The 18,831-nt window shown below is 50.1% G+C and overlaps 1 protein-coding gene across 2 annotated transcripts in view; it reads right to left on the reverse strand.

Annotated features, from left to right (window-relative positions):
* Nucleotides 1-1,269: 1,269 nt before the first annotated feature.
* Nucleotides 1,270-18,831, reverse strand: part of FBLN5 (fibulin 5) — a 74,321-nt gene continuing 56,759 nt past the window's right edge. For both annotated transcript variants that reach the window (XM_046647449.1, XM_046647448.1), the window contains exons 8-11: nucleotides 15,449-15,571; nucleotides 13,968-14,094; nucleotides 10,621-10,816; nucleotides 1,270-2,236 (exon numbers count right to left, since the gene is read on the reverse strand). In XM_046647449.1, the coding sequence (XP_046503405.1) occupies nucleotides 2,075-2,236; nucleotides 10,621-10,816; nucleotides 13,968-14,094; nucleotides 15,449-15,571 (608 nt within the window). In that variant the 3' untranslated portion in view covers nucleotides 1,270-2,074. The remainder of the gene's footprint in view (nucleotides 2,237-10,620; nucleotides 10,817-13,967; nucleotides 14,095-15,448; nucleotides 15,572-18,831) is intronic.

The raw sequence follows: 18,831 nt of genomic DNA on the forward strand, positions 1-18,831 counted from the left end.
CTTGAGTCAGTAATTGGGAGCTGCTGAGGGCAGAGCTCACGTAAACTTTCAGCCTTCCTAACTCACACTCGCTCCTGACACCTGAGCCTCCCCATGCAAGGGGAGCCCCAGGCTCACGGCCACCTTCTGCTCTTTGCAGAGAGCTGAGCTGGGCCCGCTTGACAGCAAATCTGTAGGAAATTGTGTTTTCTCTTCCAAGCTAGGAAGCTGGGACGTCCTGAGCCATTTGATGTTGATTTTATTCTTAACATCACTGGGACCTGGCTGAAGGGGCACAATGGGAAATGGTTTGGATGTGCACAGTTTTAGTTGGAGAAAAAAATAACCAAGCCAGCAGCAGAGTTAGGTGTGCAGAGTGGGTGTGAGAAATGCTCTCTGGGTGAGGGAGCTGAATATGCTATTCCCTCTACTGAAGAACCACCTATTAAGGATCTATGAAACCTCTATTAACCCTGAGAATCCAGGGCACAGTTCCCGGCACATAGTAGGTCTTTAAAAAGTATACCCCTCCCCAATAAATAGAATGGGAGCATCCACAGATCTATGCCGTAGACCCAACTTCGGCCATCAGGGAGTGTGCCTTCGCTTTCTGAAGCCTCAGGTGGACTCCTGGGATGGAACACAAGGCAGCTGTCTCCACCTGTTCCCTAGTCTGTGACTCGCACTATGAGCTCTCTTTGCGCCTGCCTGGGGTTCTAAGACTTGAAGGAAATCCGGAGTCCCTGATCAGGAAAAGATGTTGAGGGCAAGGTGGTCAGGGCCACAATTGTCCCCCTCTCTTTACAGGATTTATAAAAAAAAAAAGCACTCTCGACTCCAGCTATTAGAGTTTTCAGAAAAATCCCGATGCCTGGGCCGTACCTAAGATGAACTAAACCGGAATCTCTGGCGCCGAGGCCCAGGAAATCAGCTTTTGTCTTAAAACGCCACAGTTATCCCGCTGTGCCGTCAGGGGTGAGGATCACTGGTTTAAAGTAACTTGGGTGCATTCCCGTCCTGGAGGAGTCCCTGAAAAGAATCCACGTAACAGAGAGACTGTTCGTTGTTTTCTAATCGAATGACATATGATGCAGGGTTAATGCTTCCCCTACCTTCAGCACCCCCGTTTCTTTCCCCGCCCTCCCCCGCATCATCTGCCCGAGGTATAAATCATCATCGAGTTCTCCAGAGAGCTTTTGAGGCTGGCACACAGCAAAAGGGTTTCCAGTGAACTAGAACCAACCCCCAATGCTAACTCATCTATGATGTCAAAATGAACCAAACACAACATCTCTTCGAATATTTAATCAGTTTCGAGACCTCTGCCTTCCAACCCAGTTGGATAAAAATTCCAAAGAAAGCGTGATGAAGGGGTCTTCGAAGGAAACGTTGGGCTAAAATGGAGAGAAGACTGGGCTTGGGAAGACAGACCATAGCATGTGTCTTAAGGCCTTTTGAAGGCATTCTAATACTTATTTAAAAAAAATACTCAAAATGAACAAGGAAGGATTAAACAGTTATACAAATTTAAGGACAACTAAAACTCCTTTTATGGCTGAAAAGACCAGACATGGTTTTGAAATAGACTCTTTAAAAACCCTTAGATCCTGCCGTGGTTTCTTTCCATCGCCTTCTCTGTACAGACAAGAAGCAAATTAGCTACCCAGCATCCCCAGGAGCTCTTTGGGCCTTGGCAAAGCAGCGATCAGCGAGAGAGAGAAAGAAGGCGTGGAAGAGGCGACAGGAAGCTGTTCACAGTCTTTGAATGTGGACTCAGACTCCAGCAAACCTAATCTATTCTTTTTGAAAAATATGAAAATATACTGAAGTCCCTAAAAAAACCACCGTCGATCTCAGGTCAGCGTGCCAATGATAATACGTTTCAATAACTGCATCGTAGGAACCGGGGGGAGCATGTCCTTCAGAGTGACAGATGTACAATAACACAGGTGGGGTCAGGACGTCCGCACTGACTCCTCGGGGAACGTTCAGCAGGAAAGGCGTCACGTCTGTCTCGCTCTCATCCTCCCTCTGTTTCTTCTCTTCTCCTGTCCCTTGGTGCTTGAGAGGCAGTGTCGGGGGCGCCAGCCCGGGCTCAGAACGGGTACTGCGACACGTATATCCGCAGTCGGATCACGGAGCTGCCTCTGAAGTTGATGACGGTGTTGACGGTGATCATTTCCAAGTCCAGCTGTATGTCCCGGGGCCCTTTGATGGGGCGTGTCATCACCAGGGTGGCACTGATGGGGCCCGTTTGCTGTGGACAGAGCCGGGAGACCAGTTAGTGAAGGCCTGACTGAACTAAGGGGGCAACTGAGCTTGACCCGGAAAGCTGTCGAGCAACGGCAGAGAAGGTAAGAAATGAGGAAAGTGGACAGCTGTCCATCAGGAGAGGGGGCCTCCCGCACAATCCCCAAAGCAGAAGGCCGGGTGTCTGGCCTCTGCAGCCTCAATCAGGGCACTCGCCCTTGCCCACAGCAGTGGAACTGGCATCCGCTTGGTGCCATGCTGTTCTCCTGGCTTTGCCCCTGCTCCACCTGGATCTTTCCTGCTAACCCTTCAGGTCTCCCCTGAAACATCACTTCCTCAGAGGAGCCTTCCCTGATTCCCCCAATCTCAGTTGGGGCCCCCTGTGACCCTCTGCCACTACACCCTCTGCTTTGCACAGGCTGGAAAGTACTTATTACCATGCGTCATCGTCTATTCCATTTTCTTGGTCCGTGTCTGACGGCTAGGTCCCACTAGACTATGAGCTCCATAAGAGAAAGGACCAGGGTCAGATATTTTACCTCCAAATCCCCCTTAGAATCCAGCGTGGTGCCTGACAAACAGTAAGTGTTCAGTAAATTTGTCTGGAGTGAAAGAATGAATAATGGATCAAATTAACTGTGTGACTTAGGGCTGTCACTTCACCTCTCTGGGCCTCATCCCTAAAATGAGGGTTTGTACCAGATCAGTAGCCCCCAAGTCAACAGCCCCCAAAGCACCTAGGACATTTTTTTTAAACTAACAATTCCAAGGGGCCCATTCCAAGATTTTCTGCTTCCGTGGATTTCTGGCTGAGGCCCGGGGAAAGTGTCATTTGTTTATGAGCCTCCAGGTGGTTCCGGCGTGCAGGCCCTGCTGGAGCTCCCGTCTAGACACTGGAGTCACTTTCCGCTTGACCATCGGTGATCACACCACCATGGTCCTAATACATTTATGTGAGCTCTTCTCCACTGAATCACTTTCTAAAACTTTCGAGGAGGTGGGGAGAGGAGACTGACATCGTCTGAGCACCCACCATGCGTGAGGCACTCTTGCAGCCACTTTTATGTACAGGTGCTTAGTTAATCCTCATCAAAACCCTAAAAGGCCTTGCACTCAAAGTGGGGCCCCTGGACCCAGCATCAGCATCGCCAGGGAGCTAGTCAGAAATGCAGCATCTCAGGCCCCACCTCAGACCTACTGAGCCAGAATCTGTAGCTTAACACAAGACCCGGGTGATTCACGGGCACGTGAACAACTGCGAAGGGCTGATCTAAAAGCCCAGGACCCAGTCTGGGGACCCTGGATGCCATACTAAAGGTGCATCTCATTATTTCCCCATTTTATAAACAGGCAAACTGAGGCCCAGTTAGTTTAAGTAATTGCTTAGGGTCTCCCAATTAATCGAGATCAGAGCCAAGGGATCCTATTTGGGTCTTTCTGTCTGACCCCCAGCCCCAGGCCATTTTCACTGCACAATTATCAGAAGAGACTGGTGTGTGTTTTAGTTCTCCCTAGCACTGCCCTTAAGGAGAGATGCTCAGGGGCCAGTGCAACAGCCAGATAGCAAGCTTTGAAGAGGAATTAGCATGAGGGAACAAGGAGATGCTGGACAATCGCTTCCTACAAGTGGCAGAGCCCAGCATTGTGCCCAGAAACTGAAAGCAACAAGCTCTGCAAATTCAAGAAAGAGGGCTTGTTTAAAGCCACACCAGGTAATTTATCTGTCTCCATAAAAGGAGGGCTCCCCATAAAGTTCATCCTGAAGAACTGCCACAGGTATGTCAAGGGCGGGACGGGCAGGTAGGTACTGGCCAGGTATTGGGACCTCCCCTGTCCGCTGGGCTATCAGCGGCCTGACAACCACGCCATTTCCTCTTGGCATCAGCTCCCTCTGTTCCCGTCAGCATCAGTGCAACTGGCACCTCTGCACACAGAGGATCGCTCAGACTTCCTTGTCATCTCTTGCAAAACTTTGCAGCTCTGGGCCAGGACTTCATGGGTACAGCCACACAGGGAAATGCCCACAGCATTTACATAGACAAATATCCACCAGCTTTCCCTGTTCACAGGAATAAAGGCCAAGGGTTGAAGACTGAGCCGTGGGCAGCCTTCTGGAGGAAGATCCGAAGAGCCTGGGAGGGGGAATGGAAAAAGTGGAAACTTCCAAGTTGTTCCTTTGGGCTTTCCTGGTAAAATTCTCCAGAGTATGAGAGGATCGTTGCCTCTCCCACTTGGAAGTAACCGTTAGAGGTCAGGAAGTCCGATCTCCACCAGGGTCAGATCTGCAGCAGCCTGAGAGAGACCTGCCCACAAGCACGTGGGAGGACACGAGTGCCTGCCAGGACAGCAGAGCCAGCCACCTCCAGTCCTCCCTAGGCTTTTAGGGCAGAGAAAGGGCATTAATTAAATAGGCCCCCCCAAGGCCCCTGGTCATTGGTGGACTTGGTAGTTACTGGCGCAAAATGATGATGGTGGTGACGGTGATGATGGTGGTGGTTGATACCAGGCATTTGGCTACAACCTTTAACACATCTGTTATTTAATCCTCATAACCCCACAATGTAAGTAGGTTAAGCACACTCCATAACGTCACAGAACTAGCACATGGTACTAACAGTGCCGGATTCCAAAAACCATGCTTCTAACCACCGTGTTCTGTAATAAGGTCTCAGTACCTCTCAACTTCCTGAACGTCCCACCACACTTACTCAACCTGAGAACCACGACTGTGCGTTGCAAATGTCTGCCTGGTCGTCTGCCCCTCCCCACGACAGCATGGGTTCAAGGGCAGAGGCCACATCCTGTTTGTTCCTGAACTCTCAGTGTCTGACTCAGAGCTGCCTCTGTACTGGTGCTGAGTTAATGCTGGTGACGGAAGAAGGAACGAGTGACTGAACGCCAGCGGAGCTGACCGCAGGGGCAGCAGGCTGCAAACAGCCCACTGACGTATGCTCCCGCGGAACCTCGGGTAGTTCTGAATCAGCTTTCGGGACGGCATTGTCTGACACATGGCAAGCAGCCAGGCAGGAGCAAGTCAGCTTCCCTGGGCCCTGCCACCTGCCCCACGTGTGTCACAGAGTAAACGTACTTTGGCACAGTCTGGATCTCGTGACCCGGCTCCTTCTTCTGGCCCTAATTGTGTCCCCAAGTCACCTGGCCAAAGCCAATCACCAGTCCTCTGTCCAGGGCTCAGAGTGAGACAGACTGCCAACAGGGCTTATGAAAGGGGCGCGTGTGTGTGCACATGTGTATGTACCTGTACCTGTGTGTGCATGTGTGCACTTGCGTGAGTGGGTACACATATAGTGGGTGGGCACATGTGTAAGTGTGCGCTTGCATGAGTGGGTGCACGTGTGGTGGGTGGGTGCCTGTGTGTGTGTGTGGCTTGCCTCCCAGGTGAGATGAAGCTCTTCCCAGTGCTTGTAGCACAATCGGTGAGACTCTGGGTGGGAGGGCCTGAATGGCCATTGACTCCCATCTCCCACATGACGCTCCAGTCCCTTAGGCAGCACTGCCAACTTCTCCAGGGCCCGGGAGCTCGCAACCTCCTAACAACAGCAGCAGCAGCGGTAGCAGCAGAAACACTATCAATACAATAAGAACTAATGCTTGTTGAATACTTTCTATTGTTGAGGGGATGTTAAAGTAGACTTTTCTTGTTATCTCAACTTCTGCTGAGACCCTAAAACTAGAAGAGTAGGTGGAAATACCCTACATCCTAAAGAGAAGTGTAAGAGTATACATCGACTTTGTTGGCAGACTGCCTGGGTTTGAATCCTGCTCCGGTGCGTCCCAGCTGTGAGACCTTGGGCACGTTACCTAGCCTCTCTGTGCCTCAGTGCTCTCATCTGTAAAAGTGGGACTGTCCAGCAGGCCCTGTATCACAGGATCGTTGTGAAGATGAAAGGAATGATATATGGAAAGTACTTGGCCCGGTGCCTGGACATGTCAAGCACTGTATAGAATTTGCTGCCAATGCTGTCTGTGTAGTTTCTGTTGCTACTATACAGGACTTGAAAGCAGAGGCCCAAAGCCAAATCTGTTTCTCACACTCCATCACCACCTCCAGCCTATATACATGAATTAAACACACTTACCGGCCCCCTCCTCAAGCAAAAGGGAGTTTCGAGAGGACTTTTCAGAGATGTGGGTACCCCGACGTGTAAAGATGCAGAGAGAAGAATAGTGAAGAGAGCCCCAGAGCTGCCTGACAGCACGGTGAGGGGCGGGGACTGCAGGGGAACTGGGTGTTGGTGTCCTCAAGGCCCTCGTGTAAGGTCCACCTGCCAGAGTGAGAGCCCCCCAGACCCCCACAGAAAGTCTACTGTGGGAAGCTTTCCCCCAATCTAGCTGCCATTGTATTGTGACAAGGTCTGGCAATGGAAGGAGAATCGTGCAAGGCACTTCTCCAGGGAACATAATTCTTTCAGCAGAATCCTTTGTCCTCCTTTCTAAAGCCTATTACTGATTAACGTCTTCCCTCTGTCCTGGAAGCCTTGTAAAAACAGGCAGAACTAGCAATAAACATATCTCAAAGAACAAGCAGCAGCCCCCAAGGATGCGGGGGTCTATATTCCGTTAATTATATACTCGCTGCCCTCCTAACTTCTTTGAAGACCCTGAAACTATGTAACCTCTTCCTAAACAATCGATATGTATGCTGCACGTCTGGTATGTAGACAACCACCTTTGATTATTACCTTTAGTCACGCACTGCCCCTCATCTATTGTTCCCATGACGACAATAGCTAGACCACCTCGTGTGATTTTTTCCTATATAAGTGTACCCTGTCCCTGAAATAAATTGGACTTGCTTGCAACTGCGTCGAGTCTCAGGTCTAGCACTTACACTTTCGCCGACGCCGTCTCTCCCACGGAAACCTGGACTCTGCCGAGGCTGGACCCCGGCAGTCTACGTGGGACATAGCACCAGAAAGAGGGTGGAGAGGTTTGGGGTGGCAGGCGGCCAGCTTGAGGCCCTGTCACCCACCCCAGGAAACAGTCAGTGCTCAGGCGTCAGGGAGACCTCCATAGACCCCACAAAGCATCCCATGAAAGCAAGAGCATTTGCGTCTCCACCCCAGAAAGAGCCTGCTCACAACGGCAACAATCCAGTAAGACCCAAGCCCCCCTAACCACTCCCCTTCCACCATCTACACCCCCCAACCCGGGAGGAGGAGCCAGAGGCAGTTCTGTCCGTGAGGGGAGGGGAGGAGGAAGGCGGTAAGGAGGCCACCGCCCCCCCTGCCTCTGAGCGGGGATTGAGAGCTGAGAGGTTGAAGTTTCCACTTAAACCAGCTCGGGCTGGACATGGGAGAACAAGACGATTCAGTAATAACTGAAAGTGTCCGTGACTCCCACGGGGTCAACCTGAGCTGTCCCCCTGGTGTGCGCAGGTTTGAGAGAGCAGGGTAAGGAAAAGAAGGCGACTGAGTGTGTCACCCCTACCAGATCCCACTGGTTTGATCAAAACAGTCCTTCTGTGTTCCAGGCACTGTGCAAAGTAGATGATCTCATCTAATCCTAAAGTAAATACTGTGATTATCCCGTCTTTACGGAGGAAATTGAGGCTCAGAAAGGTTAGGTAACATGCCCAGGGTTACCCAGTTGGTGTCTGCAGAGAGCAAGTAAAGCAGCCTGGCTCCAGAGCCCACAGTAGAACAACCGATCTAACTTTTTGGTTTATCTGTATATTCTGATTTTTCTACCTTAAGTCTGTAAAAATAAAATTGTATAAAAAAATAAAAATTTAAAAAAATTTTAAAAAGAATGACTATGCGTGGCCTCCTGCGGAGGGCGCTGCAACTTTGCACAGCTTGGACACGGGAAAAGCCCTGCCTTGTCTGGCAGATTTCTCTCTGTCTTCCTGCCCCCGTGCCCTGTGGCTTCACAGGGCCCCACAGCAAGCCCGCTTTCTCTTTCCAGGTGCAGCCCTTGGGACTTTTCAAGACAGGAGCCACCTCCCCATCCTTAAGTTCCTTCAGCCATTCTCAGAGTAGCCCTACATCCGCTCGACACCTGACATCCTCCTCGGAATAGGTACCAAGGAATTAGGGCCCTTCTCAGTGTTCTCAGAGAGGGCACAAGACACAAACAGCTCAGCTTGGTGAGTTTCAAGGGTCCCCTAGTTGCTATGACAATCCAGGCATGAGAGGAAGCTTCTAGGAAGGGCCTTCCGTCCTGTCCACTCCACTTGAGGACAATCTTCTTCCCTCACCATCACTGGGTACCTCTTATAAGTCATCTGTTTGGGTCTAGGGAGATTTTAGTGGTTGGTGACCTGGTAAGTGACATCTTGCCTGGACAAGACCACCTTCTGCAGATCTTCTATTCTACTGAGGGGGAAAAAAACGGAGGCAGGTGATATCAGTGATGGTATTGTAAATCCCCAAGAGGGGAATCTTTGGGACCCACTTTGTCCGTACAGATGAGAGAGGCCGGACTACAGAATGCCAGTGGGTTAGGCTTACGCTCCCCGGGGCAGCAAGCCCACAGAAGCTCACAGATGTGGGGTTTTGCTGGACAGCCATTGCTTATGAGTTTGGAGAAAGGACGACATAGACACAGCTCCATCTTATTCATGTTGCAGAAGCTCTCCCCTCAATCCTTTCCACCTTCTTCCGAAGCCCTTGACTCTGCTGGTCCACAGATGTTGGCTCCACAGGCCATGTTATCACATGTGCCCCAGTCCTGCTAGGGGCTTGCCAAAAACGTATTAGAGAGGATACAGACACAAAACCAGCCCCTGGGGCCTTTCCTAATTTGTTCTAACTGCTGCTTCTGAGATCCCTCTGTTTTCAGACAATCTCAGCCCGAGGCAAGGATTGGAAGATTCTGCCAGGAGATAGAGAGAGGAGGGGCAGAGAGCTCAGCCACGTGGGCCTCTCACAGGCCCCTGGGCCATCTCCCACGAAAGTGGGGAAGCTTCCACGGGCCTATCCTTCTGAGGCCAGCTCCCCACAGAGCCCCTGGAGAATCACATGTTGTACTTGCAAGAAAGGCAGATTCCTGGTGTAGTGGGCTGAATACTGGCCCCCAAAGATGTCCTTGGAACCTGTAAATGTTACCTTATAAGGAAAAGGCATCTTTTCCTATGTGATTAAGTTAAAGGTCTTGCCGCGGGGAGATTATCCTGGATGATCTGGGTGGCCCTAAATGCCATCACAAGTGTCCTTATAAGACGAGGGACATTTGACACACACAGAAGAGAAGGAGGCGATGCAACCACAGATGCAAACACCGGAGGGATGTGGGCACGGTTAAGAAATGCCGCAGCCACCAGGAGCTGGAAGAGAGCAGGACTGGATTCTCCCCTGGAGCCTCTGGAGGGAGTACAGCTCCGCCAGCACCTTGATTTCAGCTCAGGGAAGTGATTCCAGACTTTTGGCTTCTAGGACTGTGCAGGAATAAATTTCTGTTATCTCAAGCCACCAAGTTGGTGGTAATTTGTTACAGCAGCCACAGGAAACTGATCCTCTAGGGCTTACCACCACCTTCTGCAATGGATTCTCGGGAGAGGAACTCTGGAATGCGCTTCTTGGACAAGCGCTCAAATTCACATTGAAATGTGAAACACAGCTCTCTAAGCCAGTGGTCCTTACGGAGGGGTGACACCCCAGAGGTAGCAGGAGACAAAGCTCAGCAATACAAATGGCACAGTATTATTTATACGTAATTTACAAATAGGCAAATATATTTTAGGATGTGTGCTCTATAATTTTTTACTGATATGGGTAAGTCAGTGCTGTCTGATCAAACTTTCTACCATGATAGAAATGTCCTCTATCGGAGCTAATACAGCAGCCACATGTGGTTCTTGAGTACTTGAAATGTGGCTAGTGCCATGGGAGAACCTAATTTTTAATTTTATTTAACTTTAGTTAGTTTAAACTTAAATAGCACAGTGAGTACTGTGTTGGAGAAGGCCAGCCGAGCCCACTTCCATGAGGCATGCCTTTGCACCCACTGCAATATAAGGATGACAGCAGAGATATGGGGATGCTATGTTCACTGCTGTATTCTCAGTTTCTAGAAGTGCATAGAAGGTACTGATAAATATTTGTCAAATTAGCAGATGGATAAATGGATACGTGAATGCCTCTCCCACAGAACAGCAGGAGGAAAGAACCTTACGATTGCATCTTGGGTTAACTTATCACACAGAGGAGCCTCAGATCCTGAGGCTGACAGAGGACACGCATCTTTCACAAGGCCACATAGAAAGTGACAAGAGCTAGAACCTTGCAATTCTGACTCCCACCCACTCCCTTCTTCTCTCTTCACACCCACCCCTCCTAGCTGCCTCCTGACCTGTTTCTAGAAGCACGTGCCAGGCTACACAACACAATGCATCATTAAAGATAGTGACCATCACTTGCCACCCTTTCTTACCCGCATATAGAATTCTCTGCCCTCGTTCCCAGACTTGATCTGGAAAATGTAATAAGCCCCAGGGTAGCGGGTCGTTGCTTGCATTTGGAAGATGTCGGCAGGAACGGAGCGTCCAGACACCACATCCATATCCCGGTACAAGATGGTGAAGGGCTGGTCCCTGCAGCCAGGGTTCTCAGCAGGACACATGCAGCGGCTGTGGGGAAGGGAAATCGTGCGAGATTGTGGTAAATCCTTTCCAGATGCCGGTTGTACCTACTTCCTCACTTAAAACACTGAAAAGGAGGCTGCCCCATTTTTATCATCCAAATGCCGTAACTATAGACCCTCTCTGCTCCTGGCTCTCGTCTAAAAACTCTCCAGCATGCAGGTGAGCTCTCTGCTTCCTAGAGAATGGCCTAGTCTGGATAAGCAGATATTCTTGCTCCTAGAGCATAAATCTTGGACGTCTGGTTTTCAGAACACTGGAACATTCTCTACCACCCTTTACATTTGTCATGTATTTAGCTGATGAAATGCACCACTGGTTGCATAGCCCTTCACTTCCCCAGACACACATACTCAAGAAATTTCAAAAGTGAGAAATTGTATTAGATTAACAGGTCTTGGGCGGTCCTTTTACATTCTCTATTGCACTTAGCCCAGTCTGCGTGGAACATAATTTAATCTTTTCCATTCGATAAACAAGAGCTCAGAATTCACTATGTATAAGACACAATGTTAAGACACCTTGGAATTGAAATGATTTGTAAGATACTGACCTTGAATAGTTCCCCTGCCAATAGGAGAAATAAATCATAGACACAAATAACTCTAATACGAAGCAGCTAATACGAAATGCTAGCAACAGCATCATCATAATATAGAATCAGTGACTCATCACCAAGGAATGCCTGTTGCAGACACCCCTGATTTATCCCTAGCCGGCGCCCATCTCTCACCTCATCCCCGAGGCTCCCCATAGGGGTCAGAGTTCACAACAGGATGAGGACCTGCGTCGCCATATGCCTGGGTGGCCAGAACTGGGAGTCGGCCTTGTCATGTTTCTGTCGCTCTCCCCTAACTTCCAATCTATCTTCAAAACCCATCGATTCTATTTCCAAAATACGGCCCAAATCCAATCATTTCTCACCGCCTCCACTGTCACTGTCACTGCATATTTAGGCCACCACCACGTCTCACCTGGACCTCTGTGATGTCCCCCCAACAAGTCTCCTCTCTCCAATCCATTACACAGCAGCCCGAGGGCCCTTTGTCAGGCAAAAAGCAGAGGACATCTCTATCCTGCTGAAGGATTCTATAAATCACTTGAATAAAAACTAAACACCTGCGTTAGCTTCTGTGACCCCAAGGAGTGTGGCCTTTGTCAGTCTCTCTAACCTCCTCTCAGGTAACTGTCCACTTCACTCACTGGGCTGCAGAACTCGGGCTCCTTCCATTCCCCGAAGACATCAGTCTTTGCACATGCTCTTCCATCTGCCCTTCTACTCTGTTCTATTAACATCGACTCGCCTCCCCATTCCAGCCCAAACGTCATTTCCTGAGAGGGGCTTTTGGACTCCCCGGTGTAGACCAGGTCCAGCCTACTCTTTCAGTTTGTAAGCTTCTGCTCTTCCTGGTCCTAGCACGTATCACAACCTATGATTATGTGTTCCTTTATGTGACAATTCACTTAATGTCTTTCTCCTCCACTCTCCTAAGATCAAAGCCCACAGCACTGAGCACGGTGTCTGGCACATAACAATAGGACCTTGACTAACGTTTAATAAATGAATGCATGAAAAGAATTTTGAAACTTTTGTTTTTTAAGGCTGCATCAAAATATCCAAGTCAAAATGTCCCTGGGGCCAAAACGGCCACATGAAAATGTCGTGTGTCACACAGAAAAGATTGTGTCTTAAAAGAAGTTTGGAGGAGGGAGTGATGGCTCCCAGCTGAAGAGGATCACTAACAGCTGGGAGAGGTGGCACTGGCACTAGGATCTGAAAGATGGGGTGGATCTGGCTACTTGGCGATGAAAGGAATGCCTTCCATATGGCAGAAAATGTGTGCACAAAAGCCAGGAGGCTGGACAGTCCAGGGCTTGGGTAAAGAAAGCATTCTGTCCAGATTGGCAAGCGTACGGACACCTGAACTGGGAAATGTGCTAGAAAGGGGCGGCTGGAGCCAGACCGGGTGGGGACAGAGGCAGGAGGCACCCAGGATTTTCAGCGGCATGTCAGGGACCTCACGGGTAATACCAGCTCAGGGCTGCGAGCTGAATCAGGTCAAGTGCCCGCCCACAGATAAGGGCAGCCTGGAGAGACCCAGAGAGAACCAGGAACGGAAGGCGGTAAGAGCAGCCCAAAGCTCTGCTCTGCCACAAGGGCCCTGGAACCGGAAATCAAAGAGCCTTGGTCTAGAGGGCTGCATGGAAGCACAGGTCTTGGCAACAAGTGAAGACATCGCTCCAGGACCTGCCTGCCCCTGCTTTGTCCTCTTTTGCCTGTTGTGGTTGAAGCGGGAAGCAGACTGGTCAGTCATGAATTCCTCTTAGATGCTGCATGCCTAGAGAGCATGACAGGTGTGTCCCATTCGTCCTTTATTTCCAGTGTGAGGGCTGAGCACTGCTCAGGGGTAGTAAACGTGTGACTAAAAGAGAGGAGGGCAGACGTACACACACGTGTGCATGTGTGTGTGTGTAGACTGAGCAGGAACTGAAGTGGTTAAATAGGGACTAAAAGAGAAGAAAAGGAACTCTTGGCATGTCAGGCACAGAAAAGCACTGCCCTGGTGCTTTGCCCTAGTAGAGGCTGTCTTCACTTTAGTCCTCTCCTCAACTCTAAGATTTGCCATCTGGTGATTCAGTCAAACATTGAACATTATGACATCAGGAACCTGATCAGGGCAAGCCAAGTACCCTCGGTACTGAGAACTCTAGTGACCTCTCCAGCCCCTCGCGACTCACAGTGTGGTCCAGGGAGGCTGGCAGCATCTGTTTCACCTGGGAGCTTGTCTGAAAGACAGGATCTCACACCACCCCAGGCCCACGGACTCAGAATCTGCACTCTGACAAGATCCCCAGGGGACTCCTGTGCCTGGGACATTTGAGAAGCCAGGCTCTAAAAGACCCTGCATACCGGGGACAAAGTCACGAAAGGGAGGAGGAGGTCCGTGAACCTGCCTCTCCTCTTGGTTAGCTTTCTAGAGAATCTTTGTATCACTCTGGCATGAGTAGGGTAGTGACAGAGAACAGTGTGTGTGCACGTGTGAGACTCCCAATCCCCTGGGAGGTACGCTGTCCTTTACACCCCATGGCAGCCTCCTGGACCAGGCCCCTCACCCAGGTCCCATTCCCAAGGACTTACTTATCGCTGATCCGCAGGTAAGGCTCCTCGCAGCGAATGGGATCGATGCATTTGAAGCCCCCTTGCAAATTGTAGCAAGTCTGCTGCAGGATGCACGTGTGGTTTCTGTGCTCACACTCGTTGATGTCTGGAGTGCAGAGTAGAGAGGCTCAAGCAGGGCAGCGCTTCCAACGTGTGGGCCCTGGGCCAGGGAGGTGGGAGTGGGGTGGGGGCTGCCTGGATCTCTACTACAGAGCTGTACTATCCAGTGCGGAAGCCACTGGCCACATGTGGCTACTGAACACTTGAACTGTGACTAGTCCAAATTGAGAGGTGCTGTAAGTGGAAAATACACACCAGATTTCAATGACTTAGTGCACGAAACGAATGTAAAGGGGCCGGCCCGTGGCCTGGCGGTGGAATTCAGCACACTCTGCTTCAGTGGCCTGGGTTCAGTTCCCAGTGCAGACCTGTGCTACTTGTCGGTGGCCGTGCTCCGGCGGCAACCCATGTACAAAATAGAGGAAGATGGGCACAGATGTTATCTCGAGGTGAATCTTCCTCAAGCAAAAAGAGGAAGATTGGCAACAGATGTTAGCTTGGGGCAAATCTTCCACAGCAAAAAAATTTTTTTAAATAATGTAAAATATCTCATCAGTGATTTTTATATTGAGTATATATTGAAATAATATTTGGATATATTGTACTAAATAAAATATATTCTTAAAATTAGTTTTACCTGTTTCTTTTTACTTTTTTTAATGTGACTTCTAAAAATTTTTAAATTACACATGTGCCTCCCATTTGTAGCTCACATTCTATTTCTATTGCTTGGCACTGCCGTAGAGAATTCTTACTTGGTGTTGGGGTACGGCAGGATCAAGGAAGCTGAAAATGCATCAAGCTACCCATTGCTCAGCTACCAGCCTGCCCCACTGACCCCAGTGGGTGGAGCACAGGACTGGGAAATTAAGCCAACCAGCCAATCCGCACAAGACCCACTCCTTTCACAGCCAGGGGTCCTAACCCTTTGAGGGACACAGCAGTCAGATGTGTGAGGTCTCCCTGGCATCCATTCTCTAGGAAGTCAGTAGAAAGAGGCTGACTGGGCTGCCCTCCGGGTGCCACGAGAAAGCCTGGGCCCTGGTCCATGAGTACGGCCAGGCCGCCAGGAGTCCTGGTTGGGTTGGGAGCAGTCCTCAGAGGGGCGGCAGAGACCTGCCCGGGGAGGCAGGACCTGCCCTTCAAGGGTGTCACCTGTATCTGCAGAGTTCATTACTAAAGTGAGAGTGGTCATGTCCTTTCTATGGCCAAAGGATGGATCACAGGGCAAGAAGGCACCAGCCCAGACATCCCACCCAGAGCCTGCCACTCTGGAAGCCACCAGCACCACTCATGCTCTCACCCCTGCCACCTTCCCAAAGCCACACAGGATTCCCCAGGTGAAGACATCCTGAGGCCACCTTATACCCCGCCCCCAACCTGCCCCTGGACAGCCTTACCCTGGCAGCTTCGGTTGTCATCCAGCAGGATGTAGCCAGGGGGGCAGGAGCAGAAGTATGTGCCAGGCTGGTTCACACATTCGTGTTGGCAGAGGAACTCGGAGAAGCTGCACTCGTCCATATCTGGGGGTGACAAGTCACACCTACTGTTACACCCCAGACTACCTGGGGATGGGAGCTTTGCGGTCATTGACTCCAACTCCCACACTCTCCTGACACATATGATGGCTTTACTGCTAAGAAGATGTCAATTCACTTCTTGAACACTTCTGGTGATGGGGAGCTCACTATCTACTGAGGAAGCCCATCGATATTTGGACAGCTCTAATGGTTGAGAAAATTCCTTCCTACAGGGAGCTAAAATCTGTCTCCTGGGAGCTTCCGCCACCCTCTGCCTCTGGCTCAGCTCCATTATCTACTCACTACTGACTCCTTGTGCCCTGTAGGTGAAGCTACCCTCCACCTGTGGAGGTGAGATCTGTTTGCCTGTTGGAGTTTTCCAGGTGCAGAGCTCTTCCTCAAGATCCAGAAAACATTTACTGGCTCTGCTCTTCTGAAAAGAAAACTTTACTAGTCGCCCCAAAGCTGAGAAACAATATTATTCCTAGCATTGCAACTAAAAGGGACATATCCAGAAGGCCAAAGGGGTGTCAATTATATTAAAATGTCATTGTGTCCAAAACCTCCTGGAAAGAGAAAACTCTGGAGTGGCTTGGGGTGGGCGGGCATATCGTCCCTCGGAGTCTGCCTGCTCAGGTGGTCCCTGGGACATGGGAAACCAGAGCTGAGCCGCTCTCCAGCTGCAGAGGTGGGGACATGAGGGGGAGCCATGGGACATGTCGGCCGAGGCAGTAGACACAGAAGTAGGCGTTCCCGAAAAGCCGACTATCACACGCAGAGTTTGGCAGCAGAGCCCCCATTTGAGCCTCATTCGACAAGCACGCCAAAGAAAACATGTTTTTCTTTCATTTGTTGTTTCCCGAAAACTGGCTTTCCCTAGTTTCCCCATGTGACATGTCCTCGGATTGCTCTCTGGTGTTCTCACAGACCGCTGGTGGCCGGAATCACCCAGAGAGGGTGTCAGCGCAGAGGAGGCTGCTTCTGGGTGTGACATGCCTAATGCCACTCACATCAGAGGAGGAAAACGCCTTCCCATCCCTCCCAGGGGTCTTCAGTGGTGATGGATTCCAAGCTGGCAGAATTGGGACGCTGATTTGAAAAGTTAAGCATGCTCCCCGAGGTAAGATCTGCGGTCGTGCCCCCTCCAGGTCTCCCGGGAGCCTTGCAGAGTGCAGGTCTCTGGCCCCAGCCCATCATCACAGCATCCTAGTTTACTTCTGTTAAGTTCGTAGGTTCCGTTCATACCTTTAGTGGAAGCAGTGGTAAAACCCGTCAGTTCCCGAGAGCTCGCTATTTACCAAGTGCTGGTTAAATGCTTTACACGCCTCATCGTCTCTAACCCCCACCTCAGCCCTAAGAAGGAGGTGCTATTGTTACTAGCCACACTGAGGCTCACAGAGGTTATGTAACTTGACCAAATTCACAGACCACGAGTTAGCAGTAAAGCTGGGATTTGAACCCAGCCAGCCGGCAGCCAGATCCCACACTCGTCAACACAGCGCTGTGAGGTCTCCCTGAGGAAATCAAGCTCAGGACTTAAAATTGGTGCATTTGGGCAGTCCTGAGGTTGGGGGAATCCCCAGTGCAGGGCAAGCTCCAGAGCAGATGGAGAGGGTAGCACTCATCTCCACCCCCGACCAGGCAGGGAGGGGCCCTCACAGACGCACTCAATTTATCCTGAGGTTGCAATCTCCAGACTTGACTAAGGGCTTGCGGTTCCATCCTCCACTGAAAAGCTGAAATCCAAGCCCGGTTTCCAGCAGGGAGCGCACGTGAGGCCATTTTCACTCATCCATGTGAGAACCTACCACGGTTTCCAGGATCAGCTCGGCTTAGCAAATCCCTGAGGGACAAGGGGACACAGCCAGGAAAGGTCTGGTGCTGCCCAGAGGGGCTACACCAGCTGTGATAACACAGGGAGGGCAATGGTTTCTGGGAAAACGAGAAGCAAAGGAAGGTGAGTAAGTAGGGAGGGACAGTGACAATCACACTGCTATCCTGCACCAGCCCTAAAGCCCGCAAGGGCCAGGGGTCACTCCAAGTCTTAGGAAAATGGGCATCATGGTGAACATGGAGGAGAAGACGATCATTCTGGGTAGAGTGAGCCAGCCAAAAATCCCTGCCAAAACACCAAGGATGTCAACTCCTTGAAAAGCCACAAGTGTCTTAGACTTAGAGAAAGTAAATTAACATGTAATGACACTTGGGTACACCAACTGGTTTAATCTTTATGACCACCCTATGAGGGTGTGTGTTCGTTTTTTAACAAATGAGGAAACTGAGGCTCAGGAAGAAACTTGGCCAAAGAAAGCACTAAACAGCAGAGTCAGAATTTGAACTCGGCTCCATCCGGCTCCAGAGTCACTCTGCTATACGGCCTCTGCAGATGGTCAGTAGACCCCTGTGGATGAGCAGGGAATCCTGGAGAAAAAACGAATTCCATCTCATAATGGTAAACTTCCCACCTCGTAGTCCCTTGGCCCCAATTCCCTAAGGAGTGCCGCAGGGGAAGTGAAATCTAGGAAGAAAGTAGCTGTTCATGCCTGAGGGTATTTTATTACTATTTCTGAGACTGACATTTAATCGGTCCAAGGCTGCCTGTAACTGCCTGCTCGCGGCTCTGGAGCTCCTGGCCCTAGGGGGAGACGCTCATTTGTTTCAGAGAACTCTGTCTCTGGACACTCCAGTCCTCAGTGAAGCCATCACACGAGTCTCATTCATGACCTGGGTCAGTTCCTGTGACAATGAAACCCAGGATTAGGCAACTGTCCACTCCGCAGGACAAAAAGACTTTCACACCCTAGGGTATGGCCCACTTATTTTGAAAAACACAGCAAAGCATCAGTAATTTGGACTGTGTTCATTTATAATTGCTGATGATGCCAAAAGTGGACGAAATGGAATTGACTTTAATTCAACATTTACAAAAAACAGGGAAAGAAAGAAAGGAAGGCTGTACGAGAGAAAGAAAGAGCTATACGTGGCTCTGTGCAGGATGCGACAGGATTTACTTGAGTAAGGGGCTGTCCCCATTCTCAAGGAGTTGACAAGAACTCACAAGTTTCTTATGAGAAAGTCTAATAAGAAAATTATAATAGAGTCCACAAGCTAGCACGGGCAGAGGATCATAGCTTCTTGGTCTTGGAAGGAATTTATAAAAGCTCAACTAAGCCACCACATCCATGTTCTCACAACAAATTATTAGGAATGCATTCATTCAACAGTGAATCATTCATTCATTCATTCGAGAACTATTTATTGTG

This window comes from Equus quagga, chromosome 20, assembly GCF_021613505.1.
Source record: "Equus quagga isolate Etosha38 chromosome 20, UCLA_HA_Equagga_1.0, whole genome shotgun sequence".
Lineage (NCBI taxonomy): Eukaryota > Metazoa > Chordata > Mammalia > Perissodactyla > Equidae > Equus > Equus quagga.